General features: G+C 35.2%; 1 protein-coding gene across 3 annotated transcripts in view; it reads right to left on the bottom strand.

Annotated features, from left to right (window-relative positions):
* The window catches only part of bchs (WD repeat and FYVE domain containing 3 bchs), a 1,305,514-nt gene that overhangs the window by 695,543 nt on the left and 582,263 nt on the right, over positions 1-27,708 (bottom strand). For all 3 annotated transcript variants that reach the window (XM_090399415.1, XM_090399420.1, XM_090399430.1), the window contains exon 32: positions 9,968-10,185. In XM_090399415.1, coding sequence (XP_090255541.1) covers positions 9,968-10,185 — 218 coding nt within the window. The remainder of the gene's footprint in view (positions 1-9,967; positions 10,186-27,708) is intronic.

The following is a 27,708-nucleotide window of genomic DNA, read 5'->3' as shown; positions in this document are numbered from 1 at the left end:
CAGAAGAAATTTCTTAATTGTTTTTTTCAGAGTATCCATTTTGTTTAAAGATAAGAGTGAGGTGATTTATTTCTTTTTGTAGTTCACTGGTTCATTCAAGAGAGGGCGTACTCTGTGTCCTAAAGTAGATATAGTTCCAAGTTTTTGTGGTGGAAAATTATGAGAAAGATTATGCAGATATCTATTGGTATGAGTAGGTTTTCTGTATATAGAGATTTTTAATCTTTCAGAGCATCGTGTAAGCATGACATCCAGGAAAGGTAAGGAGTTATAATTTTCTAGATCAGCAGTAAATTTTATATTAGGATGTTGGATGTTTAGATGATGAAGAAAATCTATGAGAGATGTGTGCCCGTGATTCCAAATAATAAAAATATCATCAACATATCGTTTCCAAACTTTTGGTTTAAATGAGAAGGAAGATATGGCTTTCATTTCAAAATCTTCAAGGAAGATGTTAGCTAGAACTGGGTACAAAGGATTGCCCATTATCAGGTCTTGTTTACTCTGTTTGCCAACAAAAACAAGGCCTCTCAATGGGACACAGAGCACGCTCTGTGTCCCATTGGACACTCGTTATTCTTCTGGCCTGCGCTTTATACCATTCATGTGCCTGCAGGTCACCTTTCTCCTTAAATTCCCTCCATAGTTGTTTCTTTTTTTTGCAGTTCAAGCTTAATGGTGCTATTCATCCATTTAACCCCTACTTGATTTATTATTCGGACTCTAGGTATACAATCAGCCACTGCTTCATGCAAACACTTTTTAACCGCATCCCATGCACTATCAACTTCTAGCCCTTGCAGTTGTACGTGCCATGGCACTGAACCAATCAATCTCCTAAGCTTGTCATACTTACCAGCCTGATAATTCCACATGTACCCTGTCTTAATTGTAAATTTCACACATTTAGTCACCTCCCAAGTCAAGACCCTATGATCACTCTCACCAACTGGTGACAACGTGGTCATATTCGTTACAGCCAAATTCTAAGATGCAATTACCAGGTCAAGCACTCTCTGAACCTTAGATAATAATAATTCCTTAGTATTTTCAATTACATGCTGTAACCGCATAAAATTCGATTCCTTCCTCCCATGTGTCCTCTCCTCCTTCCAATCAATGTTACCATATTTGAAATCTCCCATAATAATTACCCTCCTTCCACTCATATCTTCTATTTGCTTACGCATACTATCTCCACCATCTATTCCATCACTTGGTCTATAGCAGCACCCAACTGTATATTTAATTCTGCTAGTTTCAATCTCACACCAAATAGCCTCAAATGTGCTCTTTTCTCTATCCTGCAGTTCCACTTCTATTCTTCTTGGCTGTAGCTCATCAGCTATCATCAATAACACTCCTCCCGACATTTTATTCTCCCTGTCACTCCTGAACACACCATACCCCTCACATTCAATCCCACTAGCTGTGTCATCTTCTGTCAGCCATGTTTCACTAATGCCAATAACCTGTGGTCTGGAAGTGCCAACCAAGGCCAAAAATTCTTCCTTCTTGTTCCTAATACTCCTAGCATTTGTATACATGAATTGCAGAAGCTGATTTGTCCCATCCTTATTTTGATGCCTGATACTAACTATCCCATTCTGATTCGTGGTCTTTCCTACTCGCTTGGGCATATTACACACATTCACATACTCAACTGTCTCCCTAAATCTGCATATCTACTTCCCCCTCACCCTTAATAACTCTAGTTTCCCTGATTCTGTACATTCACTTCCACTACATTTGACAACACCTTTTCAAGTCTCTGTACACCAGATCCATTCAAATATAAACCATCCATTTTATATAAATCCTTTCGCCCATCGAACTCATTCCACACATCCACAAATTCCACACTGCTCATCAAACATAATTCATGCATAAAGTCATTAGCAATTATGGCCCTCCTTCTATACTCTTCACTGTCATACCGCGGCAACAGACTCACCAACCTAATTCTCTCACTCTTCTCTTTTGCTACCTCAAGCAATTCCTTCACATCCTCATTCATAGCCTTTTGGTTTCCTTTCAAATCATTTGTACCTGCCACCACTATCAATTCTTTCACCCACTGCTTTTTCATTCTAATTGACTCGCTTACATTCTTAACGTTCGCACCGGGCTGGTGCGATTTTGTTAAACTCTCAACTAACACACCTCTTATTAAGGAATCTCCATACAACACACGCTCTTTCATTTTATTTACACTCACTATCATACCCTTATTTTTTCTATCATACTTTTGCCGATTATTAGTCGGTATGCTTGGTAAACATTTTTGCCTGTTGTGTAATAGTTTTATGACATCGTGTAGGGCTTATAAAAAAAAAAAAAAAAAATATCTAAAATCTATATCTCTTTAGTGACATGGTATCATCTGTGTTTGCTGCAAGGTAGATGAGAATGGTTTGAGAGAAAAGAAAAAGGAGGAATAAATAAGGCACACCTTGCAATTTATAAAGACATCATATAAAATAAATAAATACCCATATTCAATAAAGCATACAGAATATTAAATTATAGATAGTATTTTGCACACATATATGCTACAATACTGAATTTGAGAGAAACATTTGAAATGTTAAATTCTGTTATTACTTTAGACCCTTATTCTGTTATACATTCTGTTATCCTTTATACCCTTTTATGGATGGGATGAAAAGGTGTAAACCTTTAATAAATTAGTATGATGTATATATTAATGGGCAGATAATCTAGTAATCCTGATACACATAAATCTGGAAACAATGGATTAAGGATGGCTTCTGATATATATATATATATATATATATATCAGGTAAGATTAGATCATAGTCCTAACAGTTTGTAGGTTTCCTCTTGCTGCCAGAACTTCTGCTTACATGCTTTGAATGTTTGTAGGTGATATGTTGTATACATATTGTCAGGATTGCTTCCTGTAGATTATTAAGTATTTGGGGGTTGAGGATTAAAACATGAAATTTCTCAATTCAAAATCCCAAAGTCATTCTATTGGATTAAAATCTGTAATTTGGGAATTATCATAATGCCACTTGAAGTTACTGCTATGTTAGGCAAACCAATCTCAAACAATATGCAATATGGATAACATGTTATGCCACTCTGGAAATGTGGCATAGCAAATTATCCTGCTGGAACACACCTGTGTCATCTGGGAAGACATCACCATAAAGGGATAGAGCGATCACCCACAATGGATTGATGGTACTTTGAGGCATTCATAGTACAGTCCATGGGTATTGTCTTCAAGAGATTGCTAGCATGATTCAATTCCAAGTTTTCATCCAATCCTCCACTACCATCCACATTGCATAGCTAAAAATGAGATTCACATAAAGGCAAGTTTGTTCAAGTCTTCAATGGTCCAGTGACATCTCCCAGATGCAAACTGCAGATTGCAAATGGTTAGAGTTAAGCATGAATACCTTGACAGGGTGCCAACTACAGTCTTTACAGAGGCACACGATGAAGTATGTACACTGGACTGTGGTCTAGGAAACACCATCACCATTTAATTCAGTTAAATTCTGTGGTCAGCCATTTCAGTGTTTCAGCTAGGAGCTTGAACAAGGGAAGAGATAATCCACATTCGCCACAAGCATCGATGAGCAAATGGCATCTACCACTGACTCAGCCACTACTGCTCTGTAAAATGTAAAATCAGATAAACACACTAACTATCTGTGAAACAGACTACAATATTGGGAGTTTCTGGATACTGTCAACCTTCAACTTCCATATAATCATGCCTTTTTGAAGTGTGTGAGATCCCCTTCCTGGCATATGTTAATCAGTACTTCAAATGAACAGCATATGCCATACACCTCCAGTATTATATACAGCTCTTTCACTGTGATATGAGTGTTGACTGGCAGGATGGAATAGCCTAATGCAAAATAATGGGGAAATCATATACTGACTGAACTGTATATGTGTTTGATGTAAATCCTACCAATCTATACATTTTACCATAACAAAACACGTTAAAATTTTGGGGGAGGGGAAAAAACATTATATATATATAGATACATACACATATGTTATATATATATATATATATATATATATATGTTAAACACACAACACATATATATGTTAAAGATAAGATTCAAGCAATTTTATAAGCTAGGTTTAACTACCCAGACCAGTTTCGATCTTTATTGAGGTCTCGTCAGTGGGAGCCAGACCTAAAAAATGCCAAGAGTGAAGTAATACAGAACTTCTAAATTTTACCTCAACAAGTTGCCAAAAAGTGCTTTGACCTCATTAAATAAAAATCTCAGGATGAGACTAAGATGTAGAAAGTTTTTTATCTTCGGTATATATTATGTTAAAGATACCAAGCAATTTTATTGCCAAATAATATAAGCAAATTATTATAATTATGGCTATTTTGCCTGCTTCAGTTTAGGAGTGCCCCTGTTTAAATGTCATTGGCTATTTACTCATGGATTTTTAGGGCACTGTAGATGTAAATTTACCAAAAAGTATATGTAGCATAAGGAAGAGAAATTTACACATACCCTTTTTTTGGGTGTTGCAGCTTTTCTTCTTAATTTCTTCTTTCTTCTACAAGAAGAAAAGCCGCAACACCCAGAAAAAAGGTATGTGTAAATTTCTCTTCCTTATGCTACATATACTTTTTGGTAAATTTACAAAGAAGAAAAGCCGCAACACCCAGAGAAAGGTATGTGTAAATTTCTCTTCCTTATGCTACGTATACTTTTTGGTAAATTTACATCTACAATGCCCTAAAAATCCATGAGTAAATAGCCAATGACATTTAAACAGGGGCATTCCTAAACTGAAGCAGGCAAAATAGCCATAATTATAATAGTTTATTAAGAGGAGTAACATGGGAGTTTTCCCAGAAATAATATACATAAGCAAATTATATTAATAAAATAAGAAATGTTAAAAAATCTAATGAGTATTTCTCACTCCCTTCCATAAATGACATATAATTATCTCTGAAACTAATGTCTACATTTATAGTGCCTTAAAGCGAACTACTTTTTTTTTTTCCTCTCTATAAGGGAGTGAAAATAAAATTTTAAAAAATTTTTGAAAAATATATCTTTCTAGATCATGTAAGAAATCCTAGGAAAGTTATGAAAAATGTTTTTTAGGGTTTAAAAAAAGTCACTTAAAAATACAGATATCAGAACAGTAAGGCAGATAGTTACAACTTTGTTGGTTGTGATCTTTTGTGCAGAAACTGAGTGGCAATATAAAGACAGTCTAAATTAATAAAAATTCTATGTTGTTATAAATAGAAGAGTTTATTTTGACACCCCCATCTGCATTCTTTTCATATGGTGGAATTTTCACTAAGATGTGGCTATAGATCTGATATAGATAAGATGTGACAATACATCTGATCAAAAACACTGGCATCCTGGAAAATTACTTTTCACAATCTTGTAATAAGAAGAATGCTGTATACCACTGTGTAAAAACTGCATGTGTGTGTTTTAGGTAACCAGGTCTCCATTCCCTCCATCAACATACATCAATATAATAAGACATCTCCTTATGAACATTTATGTTGACAGGATGACAACAGCGACATGCCAGTCTCATTGGCTGAGTGGTTAACATATCCACTATAATAAAATTAGTTTAATCCTTTATTCAAGTGTGAGCAAACAAAGTTTGCGCATGAAAGTATCTTCAGGACTAGGGTAAGGTGGTACAACACCAGGGCAACTCGTTGCAAAGGTGGAGCAAGATACCAACACTCCTATCTCAGTATCTCCTATAATGACAACAGCGACATGCCAGTCTCATTGGCTGAGTGGTTAATATATCCACTATAATAAAATTAGTTTAATCCTTTATCCAAGTGTGAGCAAACAAAGTTTGCGCATGAAAGTATCTTCAGGACTAGGGTAAGGTGGTACAACATCAGGGCAACTAGTTGCAAAGGTGGAGCAAGCTACCAACACTCCTATCTCAGTATCTCCTATAATGCAAAACACATCTCCTTGCGGATATGTCTAATGTTATGCATTAAGGGAAGGGCCACTACCCAGACTAGTTTCGACCTTTATTGAGGTCTCTTCAGTGGGAGCCAGGCCCAAGTGGAGATACCAGGCAGAAGCATTAGCAGGTCATCTCTACCTATAGGAGTTGCCAAATGGTGTGCCACCCTTTTTTAATAAATTACTCTGGATTTAGAGAAAGATGTTGAAAGTTTATTTTTCACTTGGTTAGAGTATAATAAAATTAGTTTAATCCTTTATCCACACTTGGATAAAGGATTAAACTAATTTTATTATACTCTAACCAAGTGAAAAATAAACTTTCAACATTAATATATCCACTCTCCAACCAAGAGGCGGTTTGAATTCCAGCATGGACATATATGAATGGTAGGAAATGAATTTCATTTGGCAATTGTTCGAAACTACTGTTCTGCTTATTGGAGGCCTGAAGTTATTTGGAAACTTCCACTTTGGTCTCCTGAATAAGATTTCTGGGTTAAGTAAAAAAACAAAAAAATATATAAGAAGCAAACATAGAGTAAAGAATATGGGAAGAAAATAAAGAAAAGAGTAAGTGTGAAGGGACAGGTACCCCCTCCCATGAAGGGGTGGATGAAAATAAAGAAAATCTGTTAACATTAGATTTGATTACCTGCAGATTGTACATTTGAGAAAATACATAACATGGGAGACTGATCTAAAAGGTAGAAGGAATATGATGATTAAGAAAAATTTATTTTTTTTTGAAAGCTAAGAAAGAACAACTACCTCTCTATAAATCATGTGGAAACTAGACTGCAACAGTTTGATTACAGGTTTTATCTGGTGCAGTTTGTTTTCCCATTATTCCATGACATTTGACACTGGGATATTGGCTCTCCCCCCTCACACATTCCTTCTGAATTGCATGCAACTGCAGGAGACAGACGGCTATGGGTATCTGTGATCCAACAGAGGCCAACATCTGCATGGAGCTTCAACAAATGTTAGGACTGAGAGAGAGAGAGAGAGCAATGAATAGTCTTGGTATACTAGACTTCTTAGTGCTCTTGAGAGATTCGTGAATCAGAATAAACAATACATTTTTGATAGTATTTCAATTTTATGTAATTAAATGCAAGCTATGTAGCTCAGCAGCAGAGTTAATAAAATTCTAGAAGAAATTGATCAGATAATTACGCTGTCTGGGAAAACAGCTGCCAACTTCATTAGAAACTTTGATTCTGAACCATTCTGCTCTGTGTATCTGAAAGAAATGATGGTTTGGGATGGGGTGAAATGTTTAACTAATCTCCAGAAGGAAAAGCAGCATTTAAAAAAAAAAAAAAATCAGCTAACGTCTTTTTATTTCCAAATAGGAAGTAGGCGAGGCCATTTTAGCCCTATCTAACTTTTGGAGACTGAGTGGGCAGTTCAATCTCCACTTTACCCAATCAGAGATGGCTGGCCCAAGGCAATCACTAATTAAGCAGCACGCAGTAAAGAGAGATGGCTCAACAAGTGCTGCCATCTCGTGGTCCCAAATCACACAATATATTTAATGTCTGAGATAATGTGGGTTCTACGGTTGATTTTCTTGAGTTTCCGGGAGAAAAAACCCACTTGCCCATGCCAGAGATCGACTAACTCAGGAACCAGTCAAAAAAAGGCTTAGAATAATTTCCTCTAGTCACTGATTAGATTTGAAAGCAAATCTTCCTTTGTGCGGTCAAGTGCCGTGGTGTGCAAACGCCACATCCACTGAGCTATACAGGCATTAGGAAATGCAAATGTGGAATGATGGTAGCTTATTTGGTGGTCTCTGAAATTGCCTATGCTAATATCTAGAGCTTGTAATGTTTTTATTCACAAATCAAAGGGATATTGGCAGTTTGACAGTTATTGCACAAATTTTTCCCTAAGCATCAAAAATAACCAGCCACATGGGAACACTGTCTGGTGGGGATTTTATTTTGATCACATATCACATATCATAACATATTAACATATCACCTGTTAACATCCAGGTGACACAAAAACCATTTATTTGAATTGATGTAAACACTAGTGTGTGAGCGTGGAGAATTTTTATTTTTACTTACTTTATTGTCATTTGCTTCATTAGTAAATTACTCCCTCCACTGCAAGTAGTTTAATTCTTAAATTCAAAATAATAACAAAACATCTGAAACTAACCTACAAATCTACTTACTTCCACACAGATCATATCCTGGGATATCATATACACTTAACTTGTCCTTTAAATTAACTGATTAACTCTTAACTCATTAAGAGATTGACTCTTCAGACATCTTTATAATAGCCAAAAGAAAAATCTTAATTTAGAAAAGGAACACAAATATATCTATAAATATAAAATCAGTATAACTGATCTATGCAAGTACCAATATATTCTTCAAATGGTAGAAAGAAAGCCTTAACACTAGAGCTTCCCATCAATTATATAATCTAATAATTATCATTCATTATGGATAAAACTTCTGAAACTATAGTTTCTTGCTTCCTACAGAATTTTATTCTTCCTTGATCTTACAGAGAAGGAAAAACTAACACAAGAATTACTTCCTATATAACAAAATCAGTCAAATGTGCTTCCTGAATCTTAAATCATAGAACACTGAACATAGTATATCTTCATCCTAAACAGTTCAATAACTTAATCCACTTTCTATATGAAAGTTGTAGCAAGCTTCACTGAATAAACTAACAAAAGCATATGAATACTTTCATCACTTATTCAGTTTACTTTCTATATGACATTAATAGCTTTAATGGAACATGTGCACCAGACTATTAAAATAACATTCATGGCTCATGCATGTAACAAAAATTATATAGAATTTATTCAAAAACCCCACTATATTTCAACCAACATTATGTAGACATCATCATCATGGAGATAAACATTTAATTAACTACATTCAAAAGATGAGTCATAAATAATGCATATATTAGCTCTCACTCTGCAGCTGATGCATATGATATTACACTATTAGAGTTCAAAGGAACAAAGATAAAAATTATTTAAAATAATTATTAATTTAAAAAAAACTTATGAACAATTAATAGTGATCACTTCCCAAAACTTGGATATTGGGATACAGTCTGACTGTTTCAGGTCCAAACGATTTCGTAACATTTCACATTTCAAGGAAAAGACAATTGAATTTTAACTTATGGGAATGAATTAGTTTTGACTGGTTCTAAAGAACTCAATGCCTAATGTTAACAGCATGAGAAGCAAGGCCAGACTTGTCAGATTTCAAACATGTAATATACCCTTGATGTTCAATTCTAATCAAGGCAGAATGTCAGATTTCAAACATGTAATATACCCTTGATGTTCAATTCTAATCAAGGCAGAATGGCCAGTCTGCCCAAAATAGGAAAGATGACATGATTAGAGTACTTGATAGAGTTCAGCCATACTGATTTCTTTTTTTTTTAATCTGATTTGGTTTACTGAGATCATGAGTAAATAATGCCAATTAGGGATAGAGTAAATATGAGAAGGTAGGATAGTCATGCATATTAACATATCCTTAGATACTTTTTTAACTGTTACCTTTTCTGCAGAGGGAAGGGGAGTGTTTCACTAGTTGTTGTGTCCATTTCTGTATTACATGTTCTGCTTGGTCTTGATCTTTTGAAAGGAGTTTCAAAAGATCAAGTAGACAGGAAAGAACAGTTAGCCCCATGATTTCTGTTACAGTTAATATGATAATTCTTTTGTTAAGAGAATTTTCTTCAACCAAACAAGCTAAATAACACATATAGGGAAAAACAGCAACTTCTTTTCTTTTTTTTTTTAATCTGTGGTAGAAATTAAAAAAATTAACTGATCTATTGTATCCATAGAAGAAGTCAATAAAATAGTAAAAAATATTTTTTTTTTCCAGCCGTACTAAATCATTTAGTACAGCTGAAAAAAAAAACATTTAGTTAAAGGAAATAATGAAAACATCTGTTACCTAAAAGGACACCCATTCTGTTTTGCAACACTGCTTCTGTTTCAGTTAACCAGCCTCCATTATTAGATGCTTCTCTGAAACGCTGAAGCAGTTGTTGATATGTTAAAAGAACAGCTAATAAGCGTAAGCCAGAAATGATAGTTGTATCATGAAGATGTCCAGCAAGAAAGAGTAACACCCAGTCAAAACCTAGCACCTGAACCAATTCGTCACAGAACCTAAAAATATTTGAAAAATATGAAATTCCTGATGTAGCAATAATATAAATAAATAAATATATATATATATATTTGAAAAACTGTTAATTACTGACATATGGTTGGTTTAAATAAGAATTTTAAGTCTACTCATAAGGCCATATATAGGCATCAAAGCAGCACCTTCATGGAGATTCACTATGAAGATTTTTATACATAGATTTCCACTGTACATTAAAGATTCAAAACATATTACTGAACAATTTAAAGTGCTTTACTAACCATTTTCTCTGGCCAGTGTACAATTTTTCTTATTGAAATCTGTTGAGTCTCTCAGAACTGCTCAGTCAGCAATATGCAATAAGACTTTGATAATAGTTCTCTCTCACACACACAAACAAAAAAAACATAATCCTTCACATAAAAATCAATAATTAGCTTACAAAAATAATCAACATGTACATTTCAACATATGTTATGAGTACAAAACAATGCCATAATATGCTAATTAAGGAGTCAATTCAATTTATTACCCAGAAGGAATAAAAGGTTTAACAACTGCCTTTCCCACCCACCAAAGAACTATCCCCTAAAATAAAGAAACAGGTAAGCATAATTTTTATTTGGGTCATAATAATCTTACCTGCTTGTGTGACAGCTTCTTCAATGTTGCAGCAATTTTCAGGGACTTGTTTAATCTCCTACCAATTTCTGTATGAAGCACTCACTGATGGCAAAATTCATTAAAACCTGATTTTCTTGTTATATAGAAATTTATATAATCTTTGTCATCTCATATATGGGTTCTACAAATCTAAAAGTCTGTCCATTGGGTGTTACAAAAAAACATCCCAAAATACTGAGAAGAATGTCATAATGAACAATCTTTAATAGAAGGAAGGAAGGATGTAGGAAATCTTTCTCACAAGTTACATATTTTCTGTGATTTGACAACCTGCTTTCATTTACAGCAAAGTTTGAAATTTCCTACAGCCAAGCTTGAATTACATTTTTACCTGTATATGAAAACATTTTCATGACTACAGCTAAATGTGGGCATTTTATTGTCAGCATACTTCTTCAGCTATCTGAACCTCTAAGGTTCTTCGCTGCACATACCAACTTCTTCCATTCCTTTCTGCCTTGAGCTCTTTCAGTCCAGTTCTGGATTCCCATCTCAACTGTCTTTCTGGATATTATTTTCTCCCAATGCATTCGTGGCCTACCTCTGGGTCATTTTAAGTCTGGTTTCATCTTGAATGCTTGTTTAGCCATTCTCTCCTTATCCATTCGTTCCATATGTCTAATCCATTTCAAAAATCTGCTTACTTGAATCTCATCAACTAAAAGTGGGGATCTATAGAGGTCATACAGTTCTTGGTTATGTCTTCTCCATTCACCTGTTATCTCTTAGAAGTCCAAAGACTTTTCTGAGGATTTTATTTTAAGATCTGCAATGCACTGCATCTTGGTATGGTATGCTCCGGATTTCTGCTCCATATAAATCAATAGGTCTAATGATCGTCTTGTATATTTCTTTTAACTCTTCTTGATAGAATTTTGGAAGATAATAAATGATGTGAATAATAAGATCTAGTGGAGGTATGTATTCTAGCTTTTATTTCTGTATACTAATTTTATTATCTCGAGTAATCAATGTTCTAAGATATTTGAAGGAGGTGGTAATTTGAAATTTCAGGCTATCACTGTTAAAATGATCATTTTCCCCATGATTGTGATTTTTGCATACATTTAAATGTTCAGTTTTAAAGTGGTTGATTTGTAATTCTAGTTTTTCAGCAGCAGTTCAGTTTTCTAAAGATTGTTCTAATGTCTTCAGCATTTTCTCCAACAAAGCATATATCATCTACACATCCTAATGTTACTGTTCTGTTTATGTTAATGTTGAAAGTTTTTTCACTTGGTTATACACCCTCTATCCAAAAAAAGAAACCGAACTTTTGATAGAAAATAAAACACAGGCCAATTATAATTATTCAAATCATTTATTTCTATCAATATACTCTTCTCAACTTTGATACAACGTTTGGCATGGTCAATTAATTCATTAAATTAGTCTTTTTTATATCAGTTTTTGGGATGCCATTGAGGGTCGTGGTTACTGCTGTTTGAACATCTTCAATGGTGTCGTATTGCTTTCCTTTCATCAGCAAATGAAGTCGGGGGAAGAGAAAGAAGTCACAGGGTGCTAAATCAGGTGAATACGGCAAGTGATCCAACACACAAACTTGGTTTTTGCTCAAAAACTGTCTCACAATGTTCAAATGATGAGATGGTGCATTATCGTGCAAAAGTGATGGTGCATCAGCTGCCTGCATCACGATATTCATGCCGTACACGACGAATTCTCACTATCAATCGTTTCAAATCTTCGAGATAAAACTCACAATTCATCATTTGGCCAGGTGGAATGAATTCTTTGTGGATAATGCCCTTGGAATCGTAGAAACAAATCAGCATTGTCTATACTTTTGACTTCTCCAAGCAACTTTTTTTCAGATGTCCCTCTTCTGATGGTCTCCACTCAGCACTCTGGCACTTTGTTTCGGGCTCATACTCAAAATACCACATTTCGTCACCAATAACGACCATTTCAAGGAAGTTTGAGTTCTTACGAGCAGTTTTAATGCATTCCATGCAGTGGTCAATTCAATACTTTTTTGGTCGTCAGTCAACTTGTTGGGAACAAATTGTGAATGCAATTTACAAAGGCCCAAATTCTCGGTCAAAATGTTGTGCACAGTTGATTTTAGAATCCCCAATTCATCTTCAATCAATCTCACTAGTGATTTCAGGTTTTCTTTGATGAAATCATGCACTTTTTAGATGTTAACTTCGCTCAGTCCAGTTTTTGGATGTCCTGGCTTTTCGTCATCCTCAAGCATCGCACGACCACTTTGAAATTGGTTAAACCACTCGTAAACTTGAGTATGGGATAAGCATTCATCGCTGTATGCTTTTTGAAGCATTTGATCCAGTTTGGTAAAACTTTTACCAAGTTTAACACAAAAGTCAATCGCAGCTCTCTGTTTGAAACTCATTTTCCAACCGTTTGTCAAAACACACTGTCACTCGACGCTATAACCTGGCTTCTAATGAAACAAATGTCATAAACAGTTCACGCAACACTAATAAAGGTTGACGCTTTCGACAACAAAAAGATACAACAGTGGCACCACTAACTTCTTCTATTTTTGGAAAGTTTTGTTTCTTTTTGGACAGAGGGTGTGTTATAAATTAAAGATGCCAAGAAATTCTATTCTTGGTTTAATTCCTTTATCCAAGTGTAAGCAAATAAAAATTTGCACATGAAGTACTTTACAACTGGGCTACTTGTATTCAGAGACTAATGACTTCACATCAATTGCCTTAGTATCCCATAATGCAATGCACATATCCTTATGGACAAGTATAGTGCTATGCTTTATGGGAAGGGTCACTACTGTTATATCATGTCATAGCTTTAATTTATGATTTATATTATGTGTTCTTCTGTTTATATCTCTTATCTTAGTTATCTTTTCCTTCGTTATATCTATTAACAGAATTTGGCTGATTCTTAGAATGATTACGTATATTAAATAAATTGACAAAGGATTGACTTCTGAATAGAGTTCGATCCTCAGCAATAACGGTCTGGAGTTACCTCCTAATCGGATTCTAGCAATATTTATTTGTTCAAGCTGCGCCAGCCAGATCCCTAGGTTAGAAATTCCTTTTAACCAAGAAGTAACCTTCAGAAAATATACAAAGCAAATTAATCTATTAATTACTCCTTATATCAATTTTATCAATCTCTCTTAAAACACTTTAGATTGCAGTCGTGGTCTCTGTCATATATTTCTCTCCCGCTCAGATTCAAATATCAGCAGGCGGTGCATTGAATTCAAATCAAGGCACAAAACAGGTTAAGATAATCAAGATACATTTATTAGATTCAAAAGATTACACATTTACAATGAAAACAATCAATAGGAATAGAGTTATCCCAAGTTATATGGTTAGATATATCAACTGTAATTCACATATCACATCTAAGAATAGGCTCATTGCACTACACAAAATTCTAGCTAGCATCCCTTAAATATCTTTACTATCTTACACATATTCTTAAAACATTCACATCGATAATTCTATAGATCATTACTTATGGCAAATTAATTACAACTCATTCAGACAAATATTAAAGAAACAGCTATTTGGTTCTAAACACTGGTATCTAAAATTTCTCTGTAGTCCTTCATACAAGTTTAGAGTTATACAACCTAACATCACGTTTCTTCCATGACACATTATTCCGTTCTTTGTTAACAAAGGAATTATAAAGGGTTTTACATTACCACATTCCTGTAACTTATTCTGTCTATCCATTCTTTATAATTTCCCTCCGAATGTTCGATCTCGTCCTTGGTAATTATAATTCACGGCAAGGTTTGGCCTTCTTTGTTCTGTCCTCCACCGGAACTTCCCAGCAACTCCCGATGAAAAAACCTAAAAAGCCTTGAAGGGAGAAGGGGGGGGGGGGTGTCAAACCCGTTTTATACCCCGTATCTCTAGCGCCCTCTTTCACCCAAAACTTTTTGCCCGACTCCTGTTTCATTCCTATCTTCCTGGAATCTTCCATACAATTGCCACGTCTTCCCGGAAAAAACACTGTGCACGTGCCATTCGCACGTAAGCAAATTGCCGTGGGCTACAATTTATCAGAGGTTGTAGTTAATGGACTTTGATCCTTCGTTATTATGCTCTACATATATCTTTATAGAGAAACTTCTTACATTATAATCTTTTTACAAAAAAAAATGATATCTTTCACCTTTAATTAATATTACAAAGTTTGTATTAGTACAATTCTTTAAACAAAATTGGTATCTTCACTTATTTACAAGCATTTCCCCTTTTAGTTTTTTTAGTTTTCTTGTTAAATTCTGAATGAGATATTTCTTAGCAAAAATATTTTCATTCAAAATTCAACACTATAAAGATCGGTTTTGACCTTTCTTGAGGTCTCATCAGTGGGAGCCAGACCCAAAAGTGATACTGCAGTTGAAGTAATGCCGAAGCCTGATGAGACCTAAAAAAAGGTATTACAAATTTCCTAAGGACTTATAATGCGTAGTGCTTACAGAAAACTATGCAGAGAGACATTTCAGTATGGAATATATCCACCCCAAACTGTGATGCAGCTCTCACAAGGTCATGCCATGTTTAGCACCAAGTGATTCATGGGTTCTCGAGGCCAACTGGCCCACTCTTCCTTCAGAGCAAAGATATGGCCAGGTTTATTTACTCGAGGGGAGTTTCGAGCAGCAGTCTGTCTCCCTATTACACACTCCAAATGTGTTCTATGGGCACTAAGATCTAGGAAGCGTCTCCAGACGTATCTCCACTGCTTGTGTACAATGTGGTGTGGCATTGTCATCCATAAAAATAAATTCTTCACCTACAGCACCAGAGAACAATCAACCATGACTTTGAAGAAATTTGCCAGTCATAGTCCCTTTTTCCAGCACTTGTAGCTCGGTGCATGTGTTAAGCATAATGCCTCCCCACATCATGACCCCAGCACCACTGTATCTATCCCTTTCAAGAACATTCTTGTGATGGTAAACTTAATGACTTTCATGGCAGATGAAGTGTCATCTAGAATCGGAGGAAAGACTAAAATATCTCTCATCTGTAAAGCATACATTAGCCCATTGGTGTCTTGTCCAATTTTTATGGATACAACATCATAGAGTGTGGGTAAAGGAATGCAAACTCTAGGCCTACTTGTTGCAGACATCTTACCACTTTGTTGAGATATCTGCATACCTGTGCTTGAATGTAGCCAACTTGCAAGCTGATCTGCTGTGGTGCATCAATTACATTTTGCTTTTATAACCAACAATCTGTCTTCATGCTCCTTGGTAGAGTGAGGGCAATCTCTTAGTAAACATCTGGAACACATTCCATTGGTTAGAAATGCTGCCCTGAGTCTGGATACCATGCTATGTGAGATTCCAAACTCTCTGGCAATATCAGTAATTCTGCTGCCTTCTTCAAGCTTTGCAATAATTCCTCCCCTTGTGAAATCATCTAGATGTCTTTGAGACTTTAAAAGCCATTACTCCTTCATGAAACGAGCTTTCTTCAAACACAATTCGCTTACTGTAGCCTTTTATCCTATTGAGTGCCACCACATGACCCCTTTTGCACACAATTTGAAAAATTGAATGTGTACCTGCTTTCTACTCGAAATTCAGTTATACAAATTGCCACAATCTGATTCATCTGAATTTGTAGTTGTAATCCTCAGAAATAGTGTTTGTCCTTAGGTTTTGGACAGACACCAGTGTACATGTCCTGCACAGAATGATGACTATCTAGTGAAGAGATATATCAAAGTTATGCATGAGATTTTTGTTAGGTGTGAGATGTAACTATTATTAATAAATATAATACAGGAATCTAATGACCATATAGAAAAAGATTGATACAAAAAAGACCTTGTTCACATTTCTGTCAGAATTACTATGGTTTCTGGTAGTCAGTGAACAACAACAATCTTCCATTTGATTTACACATGATCACGATATCCAAAAGTCAAAGAGATCAAAGCAAACATGAATATCAGTAGTACATGATTTTGCTATGTGGACAATATATGACTTCTGCATTAATTTATCCTCAGTACCTGGGTAAAGCTTCCACTGATAAGACTTTAAAAAAAGTCAACAAACCAATTATAGCAACTGAAGTTATTACAGTCTATAAGGAATGCCAAACAAAGAAAAACCCCAGGATCAGACTATCAAGGGATAGAACTTTATCATAAGAACCAAAATTTTATTCTTCCCATTTCAATTACATGTTAACCCCTTAACACACTCAACCGAGTTAACTTGGGTCCAAGAAACTGAATTTTTTCCGCGCACCCGAGTTAAAACATGTGACCATGAATTTTGGTTTCACATATAAATAAAACCGATTATTTAGTACAGAAGATGAAAGCGGGAAATGCTTCAAGGACATAAAACAGTTTCTACATTTTTCAAATAATGATGAATTTGATCCAGCAAATCACTCTCGCCCAAAGGAAATTGGCGGAAAAACAACCGCTTTCTGATTTTTAATTGGTACGTTAAGAGGTTAATTCCTATCTCTATAGAGAGCACACACCAAGGGAATTTGTACAGTCATACCATTCTCAATCTAAAACTTAACACACATCATAATTCAGTCAACAGCTGGATGACTATTTCTCTATCTAATGCTGACTTGCAGATCATATTTTGCTTTATCAAAACAGCTTCAAAGCAGAAGAATTCAATCTGCTCCTGCTATATGATCTACTCTTCAAAGATGATACGAAAAATAATCCAACAGCTAGCATTTGAGTAAGATCTTACTCAAGCGTTTGGCAATGTCTAGCATCCCTTTCTCTTCCACATAATCCAGCACAAATGGAGTGGAAAAGGCTGTAATCTAATATTAAAGTAGCCTATACCATAACAAGTATATGACTTTTAGTCAATTGGTTCCTAACAAATCCAGTCAAAATTGCAAAAGTGGTAATCTCAGGTTACCTTTCAGTACTTTGCTATGATTTTGGAACTTTTTTTTTTTTTTGCAAAGTTAACAATTCATATTATTATTACCACCCCAAGACCTCATGGAGTCAAAGACTCATCTGGGAGGTCCTTTTATCTCTCTCTCACTCACACACAGCTCATCATATCGTGTTTTAAACACATTCAAACTCTTTGCAGACACCACATTCTCAGGCAAGGAATTTCAATCATTCACAACTCTGTATGAAAAAAACCTGCCTCTCACTCCACTACTCATACCCTCTTTATACAGTTTCCAGGGATGACCTCTGGTTCTCCCCCAATCTCCCACTATTTTCTGAAGAACTTCTCCAGCATTGATCCTATAAAAACCCCTTACCAACTGTAGGTCTCTATCATATCTCCCATCTTCCTCCTGTCCATCAGACTCTGCGAATTACATCTTCTCAATCTTTCCTGATACTCGACATTCCAGAGATCAGAAACTACCTCAGTCAATCGCCTTTGGACCCTTTCCAACATCTCTTCATCCTTCTGAAAGCCAGGTGACCAAATCTGGGCACAATAGTCCGTGTGTGGCCTAATCAAAGCCTTATACAACAGAACAAGAATCTTCCTACTTCTACACGTCAGTGTCCTCCTTCTTGATACTCACAGAACGTCGGAGCAGATCATAAAGATCTGCTCTGACGTTCTGTGAGTATCAAGACAAAGAAAAGAATGATAAGAACATTAGTGTGGCCAATTTTCACATATGGAAGTGAGACCTGGATATTCAAGAAGTAAGGCAACAGATAATGGCCTTTGAAATGTGGTGCTATTGGAGAGCTCTGAGAATCCCATGGACAGAACATGTGACAAATACAGATGTCCTATAGAGAATGAGAACACAGAGATCTTTATTACAGGAAATGATCCAGAGAAAGATGAGATTGGTAGGACATGTATTGAGAGGTTCAGCAGTACAGAGGATACTAACAGTTTTAGAAGGAAAAATTATGGGAAAAGGATCAAGAGGCATAAAACGAAGGACATGGCTTGAAGATATAAGATCATGGACAGGATCACATGGCTATGCAGAAACAAAAAGGAAAGCCACCAACAGAGAGAAATGGAAGGACATGGTGCTGCACCCTCTCACTGAGGAAGCTACACGAAGAAGAAGAAGAACAAAGATCAAAACCAATCTAGGTATTGACACCATAATGCATATTGACATGTACATAAAGTGTGTTTTGCACTATAGGATACTGACGCAACTGATGTGAAGTTAACAGCCGTATATATGTACAAGCACTTATCATGAAGATACTGGAAATGCAAGCTTTGTTTGCTTATACTTGGGTAAAGGAATCAAAACAAGAATATCTTGTGAACTATAAATAATGGACCAGATTCCTCATTCTACTGTATCTTTCCATATTTAATTTGCTCATCATCATTAAAAATTGTGCCAAAATAGCTAAAATATTTAATTGTTCTATAGGTCTTACTAAGAATAAGGTGTTGATGTTTTCTGTTGATTTTCATAGTTTGCATTTTTATTGGCAATTATTATCTTGAATCTTTTATAGCAGTTATTCAATTTAGATGAAGAATGCTAAAGACTTATAATGGATTTGTTAGAAGTATAACCTCATCTCTATAAATGTAAAGAGGTGAGCTAAATATCCTATTTGTATATCTGTTATAATGCCACTTTTCTTCGTAATGTGATCTAAACAATTTATGAGAAAGAGTGGAGCTAGTGTTCACCCTCGTCTCGCATGTCATTTTACATAGCCATCTTCTGCCTCCTTTGATCCTAACTGCTGAATTGCAAATTAAATACAAACGAAGTAGTGCTCTGTGTAATGTCTTATTTACCCTATATAACTGTAGCATTTTGTACTCCTTTTTAGTTAGTCTCTTAGTGTATGCCTATTCAAAATAAACTATGAGAGAATAACAGCAACTATTCAATAGCTGGATTATTTGTAGATTTAATGGAACAATAAAAATAAATTTCTATGTCTTCTGCTGTCTACTGACTAAGAACTTCATCAGGAAGGTTAAACATAATAGAGAATATACAAAACAGATCCAAAAAATGTGAAACAGCTCCCCCCCCCCCCCGAAACTCATAAGAATAATAACATAAATATCAGTCACTTCACATTTAAGTGAAAGGCATTCATTGCTATGCAGGTTTAGATGTTTACTGGCATAATAGAAGGCCCTTGTTCTTGTTAAAGATACTGTGTGATTACAATGCCTCATAGGAGTCACTTCATGTCTAAACAAGATGATAAGTAATGTATAACAAAGGCAAATGATCATTTCATGATGTTCTGAGAAACTATGTGAAAGCACTTTATACAGTATTGGACTTTAATTAGTTTTATTTTAAATTTCTCCCAGTTTCATTGATTTATGCTTTGTCAAACATGGAATCATACATACTCTGGGCTGTTATGATTATTATTTTTTAATGTCTTTTTGGATAATGTAGAAAATTCTGTAATGTGTAGACTGGTTTGAAAGCAGTTGTCATGTTGCCTTAAATATAAATTATTCTTCTCTGAAAAACAAACATATATGATGATAAAAACATATTGTGAAGGTTCTATTTCTTTATCCTATAGTGGAAAGGTTTTGGGATATCGCAATTTTTAATTTTCAGTTATAATAACTCAACTTTCTCATATTTTTCTCTGTATTCTATGAGGCCATGTAATAGCTTAATTCCTAGGTACCTTCAATATGCTTGCTTTCTTCTATTCCAAATGGAATAAAATTTTTAAATAGGCAAACTCAAAACAATTACTTTCGCTATCCTTACAAACTACTTCACCACTTGCTTCCTGACTGAATCACTGATGTTTTTATTGGAGCTTGTCAATTAGCTTCTGAGGTTTGGTTTTTTTGCTTTCAAACTATTTTTCTTGAAGAATATTTTGTATATGAGATTACTGTTCATCAGTGAAAGCTGTGTAATGATTTATATTTTTTTTATTTTTTAGAAGTTTTGTACATATTCTTTTCAATATGATATTCATTTTTATCATCATCAAATTCCTGCCATGTACCCTCAAGGGGTGTACAGGGCATGATAGTACTACATGAAAAATTCACATTATTACTAACTTCCTATCTACAATTTTCCCCCAAATCAGTCTGTTCCTTGTCAAGACTCCAACATTATCAGATCTTATATTTCTATCTTCTAAGGCACTTTTTATTGAATCAATCCACCTATATCTTGGTCTTCCTCAGGGTCGTTTTCTTGCCAAACTGGCAGAGAACACTTGTTTTGGTAATCTTTCCTAACACATTCAGTTTAAGTGACTTGCAACCTGAGATTAGCTGTGCTAACACATTCCTGAATGCTAACAAGGTCAAGTTCTTTCCATTGATATGATATTGCCATTGATGCCATCTGTACGTGCCCCTAATCTTTCTCAGAAAGATTAGGGGCACGAACTGCTCATATCTGCTGTCTTTAGTCAAGTGTTTTACTTCTGACCAAGCTCTCAGATCCTTAATTGAAAATTGGTTTGAACACTGTCTTGTACAGCTAATTTAGTGTTCCAACTAATTTCTCTCTTATTCCATATGAAATTATTCAAATGACTTCCTACCATGCCAGCTTTGTTGATTCTGTTGTCTATTACCATATTTAATTTACCATCTTCACGAAAAATCGTGTCTAAGTAGCTAAAATGTTTTACTTGTTCCACAGGTTCTCCATTCTCAATGCAGTTGACATTTTCAATGCTTCTGCCTATTTTCATTGTCTTGTTATTGCTGACCTTCATATCTATTACAACAGTCATTCAATTTAGTCAGGAAATCTTGCAGCCTTGTAGCGGATTTATTAATATTATTATTATTCAGGCCTCCATGGAGTCAAAAGACTCATCGTGGGAGGTCCTTCCTAAGAACATAAACTCTATCACACCACTCCTTAAACTCATTGTCGGTTCTCGCCCTCACCACTCCATCAGGCAATGCATTCCATGGCTCAACCACCCTCCAACGCAAAGAAACCACTCCTCACCCTCTTGCTCACAGTTTCCTTTCGTAACTTCCAGGGATGGCCTCTTGTCATCACTCCTTCCCGCTGTTCAACCAAGCGAAAGAACTCCCCAGTTTCAACCCTGTAACCACCTCTCAACAGTTTAAAAGTCTCAATCATCCACCAAACTATGCAGTCCACATTCCCTCAGATCGTCCGCATAAAGCAAAGAGCTGACATTAACATCTCCAATTTTGATATCAGGTTTAATACCACTTTCTTTCATAATGTGATCCATATAGATAATAAATAACACTGAGGATAATGTACATCCTTGTCTGACACCAGATTTAACATCAAACCATCTTTCTGTACTTCCTTCAATTCTAACTGCTGACTCACAACTCCAATAAAGGCTAAGTATTGTTTGATATAATGCCCAACTGACACCATATAAATGTAACACTTTGAATAGCTTCGCTCTTGGCACTTTGTCATATGCCTTTTCCAGATCTTCAAAACTTAAATACAGATCTTTGTTATATTCTCATGACTTCTCAACTATTTGTCATAAAGTGAAGATCTGATCCTGACAGAGATCTATTTGGCCTGAATCCAGCATGTTCTTCCCCAATTCTTCTCAACCATTTCTCAAGTATGCTTGCAGAAATCTTACCAGGAAACTCAGTAGGGAAATACCTCTGTAATTTTCACATTCAGTTTTATATCCATTTTTATATATGGGTGCTATGAAAGCAATACTCCAATCATCGAGAATTTGTCCCTCTGTCTCCAGGCCTTTTGAACTATGCAGTGCAGCCACTGCAAGACTTTTATAGCTCATTATTTCAGCATTTCTGGTCGAATATCATCTACTCTGTTGCCTTTCCACATTTCAAGCATTTGATGGCTTTTTCTACTTCAAGTATGGATATGTTCCTGATTGTATGCCTCTTGAGCGTTTTTTTTTTTTTTTATCATTATGCTATCACAGCATGTTTCATTTAGCAATTTTTCAAAGTAACTACTCAATACTTCAAGGATATCTTTTTCTCCAGTTTTCATATCACCCTTATCATCTCTAATTCCTTTCATAACACTCTTTCCTCGATTTCTTAGCTTCCTCAACAACCTCCAGAATATCTTGCCATCTTCTTGAAAATTATTTTTTATGTTCTTGCCAAAGTCCTCCCATGAATTCTGTTTAGCCAGTTTTACACAGTGTTTAGCTTTCTTACATTTGTCTCCGTGTTCTGTAAGAGCACAAGCTGACTTATTTGCCAGGAGTTTTGATATGCTTTCTTCTTTTCCTTCACTGCCTCTTTAACTTCCTGTTTCCACCATGGAGTTCTATCCTTGCAGACAACCTCACCACATGCCTCTCTCTGGCTGAATCAATCAGGGTTTTCTTCAAGGCTTGCCAATGAATTCTTAAACTCTTTAATTTTTTCACCAATAATCTTTGTGTATTTTAGTCTACAGTTCACATCTGAGAGCTGCTCAACTTTTATTCACTTTAAAACTTTCTTACATGTTATTCTTTTCAATATGAAATTCAATTTTATCCTGCTCAAGACTAAATAGTGATCACTTCCAATTTCAAATCCTCTGTACACTCTGGTGTTCTGCACTAGGGAGAAAACATCACTATCAACAATAACATAGTCAATGAGACTTTTCTTATTCCTTGCCTCTTCTCTCCATGTGAATTTGTGCACATTTTTATGTTGGAACATGGTATTAGTAATAACCATGTCCTTGTCCTGAGCAGAAATCCAACAGGTATTTGCCATTATTATTAGCTTTGCTCTTTTCTCCAAATTTTCCCAAAATATTTTTGTATGTCTGACAATCATTTCCTACTCTGCTATTCAGATCTCCAACAAGGACAACTTTTCCTTTTTCATTGTGTCAGTTGCTTTTTCTAAAGCCTCAAAAAATTCCTCCACTTCTACCTTAGTATAACCTTCTGTGGGACCATAGGCACAAATAAGTCTCATCGTCCTCTTCCCCATTCTCATATTTGCCCACATTACTCTACTTGAGACTGACTGACTGACTGACTGCCATTCAAGAAGATTAGCCTCGTATTTTGTGTTGAATACTATGGCTACTCCTTCTTTTCCTTGATTGTCATTGCCTGAATATAACATTTTGTATTTATTGCTTAGAAAGATCTCACCAGTTTTGGTCTTTTTTGTTTCAGTCACCCCTATTATGTCGATCTGGTACTTATCTAATTCCTCAGCTAGCTCCATTTCTTTGCCATTCAGGCTTCTAATGTTGATAGTACTGATGTTTAATTCTGGTGATGTTGAGTTGGGGTGTGTTTTCAGATTTGTTCCAGTAGCTGACTTTTCGCTGTTTGCCCTGAATCTCTGGCAAAAACAATGGGAGCCTTGTTTAACCGGGTGAAGCCCTAGCCGGCATGAAATTCTGTCATGTTGTACCATCATTTTGTATTTTGGTTTAAGCCAATAAGAATACAATTTGGTTTGTTAAATCCCAAATTGCTAGCCCATCCTTGTTTGTTCAGTATCCAGGTAGATATGTAACAGGGCGCACCACGAGAAGATGAGGATCGGACATTAGGTCAAAAGTCCTGTTTCAAATTCCTTATATATTTTTGAATCCCTTTTATCAATAAAGACTATTCATACTAAAACCAGGAAAGGGTGCAAGCAGGAGGTTGCACCCTTTCCCACATTAGGAGATATCCAGAAGGATAGACTCATAATTTGGAAGTTAGCAGTTCGAACTGCATTCTGTATTGGCTTAAACTGATATGAAAACAATATGATAGTAAAACATGATGGAATGATATATATCACATACTGGTGTTGAAAATTTCAGGACATTTCAGTATGGAATATGTCCACCTTGAACTGCAATGCAGCTCTCATAACGTTGTACTATGCATAGCACTCGGTGATTCAGGTGATCTTGAGGCAAACTGGCCCATCCCTCTTTTAGAGCAAGGAAAGCAGTTGTAATATTCACTTAAATATAAATTACTCTTCTCTGAGAAACCAACACATATAACAAAAACATATTATTAGAAGCAGCTATATGTACATTTATAGTTGCCCCTTGTAATGTATATTTTTGTATTTCTCTTTTCATGCTATGCACCCAATGAGTTTTTCTAAGAAAATGAGAACAGTTGTGCACTCAAATAATAAATAGTATTTTTTTTTTTTTTGGTATATCTCAGCTTCTAGTCATTAAATTTATTTAATCATATTATATAGCTGAGTAAATCCATTGCATCAAATATATATATACAAACTTCAACACATGAGAGTCTCAAAACCTGTAATATGGTAGTGCTGTATATATGGGCAAGTGATGAGAGAAGAAAGTAATCTGTTAATATAATTCATGAAGCGTTAAGGATTGTTTACAGGGAAAAATGGTGACAGACGAATGTTCTAAAGCACATAGGTTCATGGAATGAAAGAACAGGATGAAAATTTAGTTTGAGTTTGCAAACTGAACTGTATATGGATGTTGAACAGCAACTTCCTGTATTCATACATGATTAGAGGAAAGTGAAAAAACAGTGTCAGCCAATTCAGTGGAGCAGTGTTCAAAGAAATAACTATAGAAAAGACAATTCAGAAACAGTGTCTATGGGAAATAACTGGAGAGAGAGAGAGAGCTATCAGTGAGAGAAGGATCTTTATTAAGCAAATAACTCTCTTTCAGATACAATCAAACATCATTATGGAAATTTTTCAGCACATCTCAAAATGTCACAAAATTATTCTAAGGTTGGTTGAATTTGGATTTATAATCAAGAATTAGGAGTTCAGTAAGAAAAAAAGTAGTGTTTCGAACAAAAAGAATACAAAGTTTTTTGAATGAAGAGGTGGATGCGATATTTTCTGCCAGTATAGGCTGGTTGAGGAGAGAAATATTACTGAAAGTGAGACATAGTGTTTCATCCAGAAATACAACAGGACTGTGTTTTGGTAGCATTAAAATTCATTAAATCATCTTCACCACAGATGAGAATAGCTAGAAGATTGGTTTAAGGCATTCTCATAATAGACAATGAAGCTCGAACCACCTGAGCACTCGAAGGTTGTGTAAGTGATGAAGAGTAATGGGAATGTACTATCATCAAAAGAGGTATGAATGTGATTAGATGTTAGTGACAGAAGATTGTTATTCTTATTATCAGAATGACATGGTGTAAGAAGACTAATCAGGAGAGGTACCACCATCATACACAATCTTTGAAACTGATCATTAAATGTGTGAACTGTATGTTCCCATTCAGTCTTTTTACAATACAATTAAGAGGGATGTGCTGAATATTAAGGTTTTGCTTTGGGATTTGGGAAATTTTACATGTTTTTCAGATATTTGGCTTTGAATGAATCAGAAGAAAGATTTAGTATTCAGACTGCAGAAAAATTCTTCTTATATGCAAATAATAGGGAAAAGCTTCCCCTTAACTTACATGACAGTTAAAATAGAAGATTTCCAAGGCTAATGCGTAAACTTATTCCACATTACAATTTCGCAGAAAATTTTTTTAGGCAGTAGATACCAGCGTATTCTATGAAAGTTTTTTTCAGAAGTCAAAAACATTTATAAAGAAACCAGACATATGCTACTCCAATAAAATGCTGAAAAATTAAGTTTTCTACATCATAATTCACCTTGGTTCACCTAAGGACAAACTCTATTCTTTATCACATCCAGGAGTTTATGAAGTGCTCTGTTCTTGTGACTGGGCTTACTATGGACAGACAGGAAGAACTGTTGACATTTGCCTTGGTAAACACAAAAAAATACATCCGACACTATTGTTATGGTAAGTAGGGTCTAGTAGATTATGCCTTGGACACCACTTCACACAAGGATCAATTGGAAGAAAATAAAAATGCTACACAGAAGTCATTATAAGTCAGAGAAATTATTTCTGGAATCAACAGAAGCTTTAAAACATACCCCAAACTTCAACAAGTGTGGATGTATAAATTTACTAAAAATCTGGGAGACAGCCATTTTAAGATCTAATTAATATTTCTTTTCTTTCTTTTTCCAACATGGCCTAATTAGGATTTTAGTTCCTTGTGTGTTGTTCGTTACAATTTTTTTAAACTAGTCCCACTGTTATACAAATTGCTGTTGTTTTGCATACTGCAACAAACTGTTTTTGTGCTTTGAAGATGCTGGATATAATACCAGTGAAATATCAGCAAATTAGTTTTTTTTTTAATTAAATTATTTTTTTATCATTCTGTGTTGTCATCAATACTGTGAAAATTACATGTACTGTGAACATATAAGCCTTTCAACACGTTAAAGGAGAGAGAGCTTATGGGAAGACAATCTCAGCATTGAAGTTGCCTTATCTTGCATTACTTAAGAAACTTTCCAAGTTTCTTAAGTAATGCAAGATAAGGCAACTTATCTTGCATTATTCTTAATTACTTAAGAAACTTTCCAAGTTTCTTAAGTAGTGCATGAAATAAGGATTGATCTGTTTATATCAAACGTCGCTTGGTGTCGCACGGATTAGATCGTCGGCTTGTCGAGAGCTCCTGAAAAGATCAGTATTATTTTGTGTTAACATTAGATATTTTACCAGAATTTTAAGTAGTATTGTTTGCTTTTTGTTTCTTGGTGTGTCTGTGCAATTTTTGCGTGTTTTCTGTTATTTTAATTATTATTTTTAAGAAAAGATAGCGTACACATGGCACCGATAAAAAAAAAAATGGCGGCCAGGTCGCCATGCTTGCTTAAGAGTTTTGATGTAAAGAATTTATGCAATGTGCTGTCTGTGAGATGTATGCCTTGCGAAGAGCGGTAGGAGTCTGGTTAGAAAGTGATAGTGGAGTTAATATGTGTAGAAAGTGTAAAGAGAATGAGGACTTCAAGCGTGTTTCGTGTATCGAGACTGATATCGTTAACGGTAGTCAGAATGTAGAAAATGGCGGTGTACTAGAGAATTGCGTG

The sequence above is a fragment of the Typopeltis vanoorti genome, chromosome 1 (assembly GCF_054136105.1).
Source record: "Typopeltis vanoorti isolate ZY-2024b chromosome 1, IOZ_Tvanoo_1.0, whole genome shotgun sequence".
Classification (NCBI taxonomy): Eukaryota; Metazoa; Arthropoda; class Arachnida; order Uropygi; family Thelyphonidae; genus Typopeltis; species Typopeltis vanoorti.
Note: the sequence above shows the minus strand (reverse complement) of the source record. Positions and strands in the feature narration are given on the sequence as shown.